This window comes from Mustelus asterias, unplaced genomic scaffold (assembly GCF_964213995.1).
Source record: "Mustelus asterias unplaced genomic scaffold, sMusAst1.hap1.1 HAP1_SCAFFOLD_3260, whole genome shotgun sequence".
Taxonomy (NCBI): Eukaryota; Metazoa; Chordata; class Chondrichthyes; order Carcharhiniformes; family Triakidae; genus Mustelus; species Mustelus asterias.
This window is the reverse complement of record NW_027593205.1, coordinates 1-10,152: the sequence shown is the minus strand read 5'-3', so window position 1 is coordinate 10,152 and position 10,152 is coordinate 1. Positions and strand designations below refer to the sequence as shown.

At 53.9% G+C, this 10,152-nt stretch overlaps 1 protein-coding gene across 3 annotated transcripts; it reads right to left on the bottom strand.

Moving 5' to 3' along the window:
* Positions 1-33: 33 nt before the first annotated feature.
* LOC144490423 (leukocyte receptor cluster member 8-like) lies at positions 34-9,740 on the bottom strand. 3 transcript variants are annotated; one of them, XR_013497254.1, is made up of 5 exons: positions 9,620-9,740; positions 7,190-7,258; positions 6,739-6,868; positions 5,961-6,655; positions 34-5,922 (listed from the first exon to the last, which is right to left on the bottom strand). XR_013497254.1 is itself a non-coding variant. In XM_078208164.1 (5 exons), the coding sequence occupies exons 1-5, from the start codon at positions 9,698-9,700 to the stop codon at positions 1,715-1,717; spliced, it is 651 nt and encodes a 216-aa protein (XP_078064290.1). In that variant the 5' UTR covers positions 9,701-9,740; the 3' UTR covers positions 34-1,714. The 3 variants fall into 3 exon arrangements, 2 of the variants coding, with proteins under 2 accessions (XP_078064290.1, XP_078064289.1); XM_078208164.1 differs by having other exon boundaries at positions 34-1,877; positions 6,448-6,655; XM_078208163.1 differs by having other exon boundaries at positions 34-6,655.
* Positions 9,741-10,152: the final 412 nt, after the last annotated feature.

The following is a 10,152-nucleotide window of genomic DNA, read 5'->3' as shown; positions in this document are numbered from 1 at the left end:
AGATGTGCAATGATGAAACACCCACAGCTGAAATCTATTCAAAAACTTTAATTCAGACATTGGCAACAAGAATTCAAAAACATTATGCATTCTGAAAAAAGACTGGGTGTGGGGCAGGCGAGAAGGTGGGTGGGAGTGGGGGGAGGGTGGCAGGGTATCGAAAATAAACAAACAAAAAGCAGCTGCAGTGGTCTGACAGGAGGGGTGGGAGGGATAGGGGAACAGATTTCACTGGCCGGGGGGAGGGGGTAGGACATCAGGGGCCGGGGGGTGGGGAAACGGGAAGGCAGGGGTTGGGTCTCAAAGGGGGCGTAATAACAAACACCGTCAGCAGACTCCCGGCGTCTGAGACACAATCCTGCGGCGGGCGGTACTACCTGAAAAGAAAACACGGCTGCTCGAACGTGGGCGCACTCCCCTCACCCCTCCCAGCCGCCAGGAAAGGCTGAATAGCAGAACAACGTGACATGGGGGCAGCGGAGGGGGAAGCAGTGCACACCTCCTGTTGCTCCCTTCGACCCATTTATTATCTTCCATGCACGGCTCAGCTCCCTCTCAATTTCAACAAAGACAACTCAAGTCCCTCTCTTCCTCATCCTTGTTCACTGCAAACCACTGACACCGCGTTAAGGAGAAAAACCCAGAAGATTGATCGGATTCTCTCGGATTCAGCGAGGAGATACTGTCCTGTCACTCCAGACTCTGGCCGCAGCTAACTTCGCCAGACTCCCGGCCTCTTCTCTTGCTGCTGGGTGACAGTCAGTCGGTCTGCCTTTGTGCGTGTTTTTTTTTGGTTCAACGCTCTCTTTATTGGTTTTGGGTTTTTTTTGCATGCCGTTCCATCGCTCCCTCAAGCTGGCCGGAGAGTGGGAACGAGAGAGGGATCGGGGGAGAGAGAGAGAGAAAAAAACTGAAACATCGTTAGCGTCTCATTTAGACAAGATACAAAAATATACACACATGAAAACTTTACAAAGTTAGACTTGATTGCTTTAAAAAAAGGGGAAGGGTAAGGGTTGGGTCGGGGGGGTGGGGGTGGCAGGTTGGGGTGGTGGGAGAGAGAGCGAAAGGGAGTTAGGAAGGGGAGAAAAAAAACAGTTTGTCATTCCAGCAAGTCTGGATGTCTAGGTCTGTACAGGTTCTTAAAGTTAAAGCAAAAATCCTTAAATACACATCTTTCATCTCTATATAAATATACACAGATATATACACAGACACAAAAGAAATCAGCTTCGTTAACCATTTACATTCATGAGTTTGGCAGCGATATATCGAGACGTGATGAATGCCCAGTCGCAGAAATCCCAGAGCAACTTTTCCAGAAGGTCCGGGAACTTGGGGGAATTGTTGAGAGTATTTTTGGAGGGAGGGCAGGACAGGGCTTTGGGACGGGACTGCAGGGGCTGCCATGTCTCTCCATGGGAGATGCAAACCCTCAAAACGTTCTACAAACCAAAAGGGGAGGCTCGATTTGGAGAAATATGTCATCCTTGTGCACCTCACGGGGTTGAAGAGGCTTTTTTTGCAAGAAAAAATTAATTAAAAAACACAAACACGTCCCTCATAACTGAACTGTTTAAAACAAAAATAAAACTAAATCTCGGGGGAGAGACATCAGAACGGTGTTATCTTCTGCGTGAGAGGGACAGTTACATTGCCAGGCCCACACTCTCACTTCCCCTCCCCCCTCAATCGGACACAGGCTGGGGGAGGGTCAGAAATTCGGCAGCTGCAAGGCACTCTGCTTGCAGTCAATCTTGGTGCTATCAGATTTGAGGAAGGTGAGGGCCAGTGAGCCCAGGAACACTTGACATTCCTCCTCGCTATCGAAGGCCAGTTCGGACTGCACATAGGAGACAGGTAACGCTGGCCGGTAACTAGAGGGCAGGAGAGAGAGATCGAGAGAAAGAGGCGGGCAAAAAAAAAAGGTTAGCGAGAGACAACAGTAACACAGCAAGGACACTTCTACATAACCGACATTTAAAAACTACAAGAGGGTATGTGGCAGAGGCGAGGTTTCAACGCACTGACCCCATCCCGCACATACACATGCACACTCAAACACGTGCTCATGTACATATCTGCACATGCACACAATGACATGCACATCCACGGGTGCACACACGCAATCAAACGCGCGCAGGCACACATTAACGCACGTGCACACATCCATGCATGCACGCGCACATTGATGCGCGCGCATACATTTATGTTCATGCGCACAGGCGTTCAAATTCGCACGCACACATTGAGGCACGCGCACACATTTATGTTCATACCCACATACACATTTATGTTCATGCGCACAGTCGCACGCGCGTCCACACGCGCACATGTTCACGCACGCACGCACACACACTCTCACGTGTACACTCACGCGTGCACATTTATGTTCATGCGCACACATTCACGCGCGTTCGCACACATTCACGTTCGCGCGCGCACACATTCAGACGCACACATACTTTCACATGCACACACGTGTGCACGGCACACGCCCGCACACAAATTCACGCCCGCACACATTTATGTTCATGCGCACACATTCACGCGCGTTCGCACACATTCACGTTCGCGCGCGCACACATTCAGACGCACACATACTTTCACACGCACACACGTGTGCACGGCACACGCCCGCACACAAATTCATGCCCGCACACATTTATGTTCATGTGCACACATTCACGCCCGCACACGTGTTCGCGCGTGCGCACATTCATGCCGGCGCACACGCACATTCATGCTTGCGCGCGCACACATACTTTCACATGCACACACACTCGTGCGCGCGGCACACACATTCATTCGTGCACATTTATGTTCATGCGCGCGCACACATATTCATGCCCGCACGCATTTATGTTCGCGCGCGCGCACATTCACGCTGGCGCACATTCACGCTCGCGCGCGCACACCCATTCATGCTCTCACGCGCACACATTCACGCTTACGCGTGCGCACATTAATGCGCGCGCACATTCATGCCGGCGCACACGCATTCATGCTTGCGCGCGCACATATTCACATGCACACATACTTTCACATGCACACACACCCGTGCGCGCGGCACACGCGCGCACACACATTCATTCGTGCACATTTATGTTCATGCGCACACATTCACGCCTGCACACATTTATATTCGCGCGCGCGCACACATTCACGCCCGCACGCATTTATGTTCATGCGCGCACATTCACGCTGGCACACATTCACGCTCGCGCGCACACATTCACACATACTTTCACATGCACACACACTCATGCGCGCGGCACACACATTCATTTGTGCACATTTATGTTCATGCGCACACATTCACGCCTGCACACATTTATATTCGCGCGCGCGCACACATTCACGGACACGTTCACACACGCACAAACAGACAAACATGCATGCAAAAACACATTTGCACACATACATGCATACCCAATCCCTCGCTCGGTATACAATCACTTATGTGGACATATGCGCGCATGGAAACATGTGCACACACAGACAGTCCACCCCCCCCACTCATTGCAGGACTCTGCTAACACTCTGAGAATGTCAGCAGTTTAGTTGGGGGCGTGGGGGTGCGGCGGGGGCTGTGTAACTACATACACGGGTGGTACTTATTGTCCCACACCTAACATTGTAGACACACCAACCAACTCCTGGAATCCTCCGTTCTGTTGGAGACAGACACAGGCCACCACCTTCCCAGGTGCGGCAGGAAGAGAGGAACGGGTCCCTTTACGCCCAATGATGCCCTTGCAGTCATGTGACAGAGTGATCAGGCACGTGGGATGCCCCGAGCACTCCCCTCACTGGAGCAGCACCTCGTTTGGTATCCTGCAAACCTGACCCTCACCCCCAAGCTTGGTTCACCCACAAACTCGGGATACCGCCAGGGTGGGGGATACAATGAAGAAGCGTAAAGCTGCCGAAGCTTTCACAGTTAGGTACTCATTGGGGAACTCACTGGCTATAGGCCGGGTAATGGCCGGACTCGACTGGGAGCACAGTGCCTGGTATTAGGTGCGATTCTGCGGTTAGACAGCACTCACCGAACAATACCGAGTGTGCCTGATAAAGTAGCATTACATAGAGAACCAATTGAAGATGATCAGTTTGGGGCTCACTTTTGTTTGCTGGAAGCAACATACATTTGGACACAGGGACCTGGCTTCTGCAAGCAAAAGGAATCAATCCAGGCATTGTAGCTTTCTGAATTAAACTGCATTATTTGTGGAGAGGAAGTGGGGGACAGGCCACAGCCAATTTAGCAACCCAATCAGCACCCGTTCCACATGCATTGTAAACTGATCGCTTTTGTGTAATTCGTCCTGATGAGTGTCAGATGAAAAGCTTCGACAGCACGACTTTTGGTTTCTCCAGCACACAGGCTGTGTCCCCCTCAAACGACTGTGTGGAAACTCAGGATACTTACCCGGGACAGATGGCACCAGGAGTACTGGTGAGGAGAAGGCTGTGGCCTGTCTTACCAGCCCAAAATCCCAGCTATGGTTCAGAGTCGTTTAGAGTACACGCAGCCCTAACCCAAAGCAAACCATTGCAAAGGCTTCCTCACTCGACACAGTGTCTCGCACCTCACCCGCCATCATCTCACACTGCCCCTCTTCTCAAACAACTGGAGCCTCTCTCTCTCTCTCCACAGGGCCGTATCCTCCTCTCTCTTCCCATCACGCCTGTATCCTCCTCCCTTTCTCCCGGGGCTGTATCCTCCTCTCTCCCCCCTGGGGCAGTATCCTCCTCTCTCTCCCCTGGGGCCGTATCCTCCTCTCTCTCCCCCAGGACCGTATCCTCCTCTCTCTCACCCGGGTCCGTATCCTCCTCTCTCTCCCCCGGGGCCGTATCCTCTCTCTCCCCCAGGACCGTATCCTCCTCTCTCCCCCGGGTCCGTATCCTCCTCTCTCTCCCCCGGGGCCGTATCCTCTCTCTCCCCCAGGACCGTATCCTCCTCTCTCCCCCGGTGCCATATCCTCCTCTCTCTTCCCACCAGGCCTGCATCATCCTCTCTTTCTCGCGGGGCTGTATCTTCCTCTCTCCCCCCCCGGGGCTGTATCCTCCTCTCTCTCTCCTGAGGCCATATCCTCCTCTCTCTCTCTCCCGAGGCCGTATCCGCCTCTCTCCCCTCTGGGGCAGTATCCTCCCTCTCTCTCTCCCGGGGCCGTATTCTCCTCTCTCTCCCGGGGCCGTATCTTCCTCTCTCTCCCCCGGGGCCGTATACTCCGCTCTCTCCCCCGGGGCCGTATACTCCGCTCTCTCCCCCGGGGCCGTATACTCCGCTCTCTCCCCCGGGGCCGTATACTCCGCTCTCTCCCCCGGGGCCGTATACTCCGCTCTCTCCCCCGGGGCCGTATACTCCGCTCTCTCCCCCGGGGCCGTATACTCCGCTCTCTCCCCCGGGGCCGTATACTCCGCTCTCTCCCCCGGGGCAGTATCCTCCGCTCTCTCCCCCGGGGCAGTATCCTCCGCTCTCTCCCCCGGGGCAGTATCCTCCGCTCTCTCCCCCGGGGCAGTATCCTCCTCTCTCTCCCAGGGCCGTATCCTCCTCTCTCCCCCGGGGCCGTATCCTCCCCCCTCTCTCTCCCGGGGCCGTATCCTCCTCTCCCCCGGGGCCGTATCCTCCTCTCTCTCCCGGGGCCGTATCCTCCTCACTCCCCTCTGGGGCAGTATCCTCCTCTCTCTCTCTCTCCCGGGGCCGTATCCTCCTCCCTCTCCCCCGGGGCCGTATCCTCCCCTCTCTCTCCCGGGGCCGTATCCTCTCCTCTCTCTCCACCGGGGCCGTATCCTCCTCTCTCTCCCCCGGGGCCGTATCCTCCTCTCTCTCCCCCGGGGCCGTATCTTCTCTCTCCCTCAGGACTGTATCTTCCTCCGTCTCTCCTCCGGGGCTGTATCCTCCTCTCCTTCTCCCTACTCTCACCAACTCTCCTCGAGCTCCCTCCAGCAACCTCCGTCCACCCTCCAATACAGGCTCCTATCTCCCCCAGGTTCCTTCACCTGAGCCGTGGTCCAACACCAGTCATCCCTCCCTCACCAGCTTTCCGCCAGCCCGACACAACCAGGGTTCGTCCCTCCTCCCACCACCCTTCTACCCCCTGGGTTCACTGCTCCCTCCCAGCCCTCCTACCCCCAGACCCTGCCATGAGGTTTCTCCTCTGCCACCATTCCCTTCTTTCCTTGTCTTCTCTTCTCCTCACCACCCACGCCTCTGGGGCTCTCTCTCTGGTTCCCCACCCCCCACCCCTCCCCCTGTCCCCACCCGGGGCTCTCTCTCTCTCTGGCTTGCTGCCCCCTCCCCTCCCTGGGGCTCTCGCTCTGTGGTTCTCCACCCCCCCGGGGTTCTCTCTCTCTCTCTGGCTCGCTCCCCCGTCCCCCACGGGCTCTCTCTCTCTGTCTCGCTCCCCTCCCTCTGCCCGCCTCCCCAGAGTGACGTACGTTTTTAGCATGGCTTTGAGAGCCTGCTTCCTCTCGCGCTCCACAAACTTGTCCATGAGGTGGGCTGACATGCGGGGGGCAGCCTTGTAGAGCTGGAAGAAGCGGTGATAGTTGCAAAGGGCCCAGGCCGCCCGCAGCGCCAGGGCATGAGCCACGCACGGCTCCGATTTCAGCTCCCGGGTCAGGAAGGCCAGCTCGGTGGTGATGTCTGCCGGGTGGAACAGAGACAGAAAGTGAGAGAGATCCGGGGAAAATGGGTAACAAAGTGAGGATTAAAGAGGGTCAGCATACCTCCGGAATTCTGCGTGAAGATGTAGTAGAGGATTCTGTACGCTGTGAATTCTCCCACATTTCCTGGTAGGCTCTCTGCGTACAGCGACTTCAGCTGTGTCTGACACTGGTTAAATTCCTCATGGTCACCCTGCGCCAAAGAGAAAGCTCATCACGAGGTTTGGGTATTCCACATAGAGAGATAGAATTGCCCTCTGACCGCCCCAACCCCCCAGTCACCTTTAACCTCCTTGGATTGCTTTTTGACCCATCCAGTCACCTTTAACCACCTCACAGACTGCTCTGTGACCCCATCACCTTTAACCTCTTCACAGATCACTCTCTGAAATGGCAGTCACCTTTAACCTCCCTGGACTGCTTTTTGACCCCTCCAGTCACTTTTAACCTCCTCACAGGTTGCTCTCTGACCCCTTTCCTCACTCTGTGCCTCACCCCTGGGTCCGGTTCCTACCTTCTCCAGCGCTATCCGTGCGTGAGTCTCGTACACTTCAACTGTGAACTCAGTCCGCACCCCTTGAACCTAGGTGGAAGGGAGAAAGGTCATGAAATGAAGGTGCTACAAAAGTTATATTAATACACCTCGCTTCTCAGACTTGGGGCGGGGACATTATAAAAACAACCGGATATCAGGCAACAGAATGAGATACTGAGGTGCTCCAAAGGAGGGAAGTGAGGGAGAGAGGTGGAGAGATTTAGGGAGGGAATTGTAGAGTTTAGCGCATGGTTCTGCTCCCTGCACGAGGCCGGACAAGGTCAGAAAGGCTGGTACCCTGCGGCAGTAAGCAGACAGGAAGTAACTTTAACCCACGGTGGAGGGATTAATGACCGGGGCGGGGGGGATAGATTTAAGGGAAGGGGCAGTGAGGGAAAACCAGAGGTAGCAGGAGTCTGGAACTCACTGCCTGAAAACGCAGTGGGAGCAGAGAACTTCCTAACATTTAAGAAGTTTTTAGCTGTACACTTGTGATGCCAAGGCGTACAAGGCTATGGGCCAAGTGCTGGAAAATGGGATTAGAATAGTGAGATGGTTTGTCTTTGATCGGCGCAGGTGTGATGGGCCGAAGGGCCTTTTCCTGTGCTGTAGACCTCTATAGAATCTATGGGCTTCCCGTTCTACTGGGGTAATGATCGGGTTCAGCCTGAAATCACTCACTGGGAAAACACCGGAATATATTATTACGGAAATCTTACCAACTCACTGGGAACGTCACAAGTTACAAGAATGATCCCTGGAATGAAGAGCTTGTCGAATGAGGAACGGTTGAGGATTCTGGGTCTGTACTCGTTGGAGTTTAGAAGAATGAGGGGGGATCTTATTGAAACTTACAAGATACTGCAAGGCCTGGATAGATTGGACGTGGAGAGGGTGTTTCCACCAGCAGGAAAAACTAGAACCAGAGGACGCAACCTCAGGCTAAAAGGACGATCCTTTAAAACAGAGATGAGGAGGAATTTCTTCAGCCAGAGAGTGGTGAATCTGTGGAAGTCTTTGCAGCAGAAGGCTGTGGAGGCCGGGTCATTGAATGTCTTTAAGACAGAGATAGATAGGTTCTTGATTAATAAGGGATCAGGGGTTATGGGGAAAAGGCAGGAGAATGGGGATGAGAAGAATATCAGCCATGATTGAATGGCGGAGCAGACTCGATGGGCCGAGTGGCCCAATTCTGCTCCCATGTCTTATGGTCTTATAATATCGCAGAGTGGCTAGACAGGATCAGTCTGGGTTTTGTAAAAGCAAGGTCCAATTTGATGTACTTATTAAAGTTTTGTTTTGAAATTGTGACTAGCAGGGTAGATAAGAGTGAACCAGGCAGTTGATAATAATCTTGGATTTGCAAAAGATTTGGAATAAGATGCCACACAATCGGCAAGGTAAGGTACGTGGAGTTGGTAAGGGCTCATGGAGTTGGGAGTGGGATATGTTGGCCTGGATGGAGGATTCACCAATGGACAGGACGCAGAGAGAGAGAGAGCACAAACGGGACCTTCTCAAGGTTCCCAGCTCGGACTAGTGGAGTGGGACGAGGTTCAGTGCTATTTACAATCTTAAGGACATTATTAATGACACCACAGACTTGTCCCGGGGGATGGCGGGACTATTTTATGGAGAGAGATTGGGACAAACTGGACACTGTGTTTTCCAGACTTTCGAAGAATGAGAGGCGATCTCATTGAAACTTGCAAAATTCATCCAAGGGATAGCAAGGGAAGATGCGAGTAAGATGTTCCCCTTGGTTGGACAGTTTGCAACCAAGGGACACATTCGGATAGCAGGAGAAATGTCTTCACTCAGAGGGTGGTGAATCTTTGGAATTCTCTACCCCAGAGGGTGGTGGAAGCTCAGTCACTGAGTGTGTTTACATAGAAACATAGAAACCCTACAGCACAGAAAGAGGCCATTCGGCCCATCGAGTCTGCACCGCCCACAATCCCACCCAGGCCCTACCCCCATATTCCTACACATTTACCCACTAATCCCTCTAACTTACGCATCTCAGGACACTAAGGGCAAGTTTAGCATGGCCAATCAACCTAACCCGCACATCTTTGGACTGTGGGAGGAAACCGGAGCACCCGGAGGAAACCCACGCAGACACGAGGAGAATGTGCAAACTCCACACAGACAGTGACCCAAGCCGGGAATCGAACTCGGGTCCCTGGAGCTGTGAAGCAGCAGTGCTAACCACTGTGCTACCGTGCCGCCCCAAAGCAGAGATTGATAAGATTGATAAGATTTCTAAATTCCAATGACATCAAGGAAATGGGGAGGCATTGAAGGGGTTATCAGCAATGATCACACTGAATGGTGGAGCAGGCGCGAGGGGCTGAATGGCCGGCTCCTCTCAGACGGGAATCCACTCGGATGCACTCAGTGACTCACCGTCAAGTCCTGCCGTATCGACTTCAGCTGTTCACAGGCAAAGGCATAATCCTGGTTCGTGGCCCAGTGAGTTTTCACCATGGCCAGAGACTTCCTGAGAACCTAGGGCAGAAAAGCAGGCGAGGGCAAGTTAACAAATATCCCCCTCATCAGGCAATCCATACAAACCAACCCAGTACCCCGGCAGGAGGACACAGTCAAACAGCCACATCACTCGCAGGAACAGATATCAGGGAGGCAGGGAAAGGCACCAGAAAGGAGGGAGTTAGGGCATGGGACGGAGCTTTGCAAAGGCATTGCTGCAGGCAATGCGCAAACGGGACAAGGTGTCAGCACAGGCGAGCAAGGATAGACAGTGGAATCAGTCAGAGACATGGAATGAGCTTAAACACACAGGCTGGGAGAGTGGGCGGAAGGGAGAGGGAGGGAGGGGAGAGGGAGGGAGGGTCGGAGGGGAGAGGGAGGGAGGGTCGGAGGGGAGAGGGGGGGAGGGTCGGAGGGGAGAGGGAGGGAGGGTCGGAGGGGAGAGGGAG

Excerpts from the sequence above, each read along its gene's own strand:
- LOC144490423 (XM_078208163.1), bottom strand. The coding sequence starts at position 9,700 with ATGGTGAAAACTCACTGGGCCACGAACCAGGATTATGCCTTTGCCTGT. Across the intron at positions 7,259-9,619 it reads CGATACGGCAGGACTTGACG|GTTCAAGGGGTGCGGACTGA; the intron begins GTGAGTCACTGA and ends CCTTCCACCTAG. Across the intron at positions 6,869-7,189 it reads CACGGATAGCGCTGGAGAAG|GGTGACCATGAGGAATTTAA; the intron begins GTAGGAACCGGA and ends TCTTTGGCGCAG.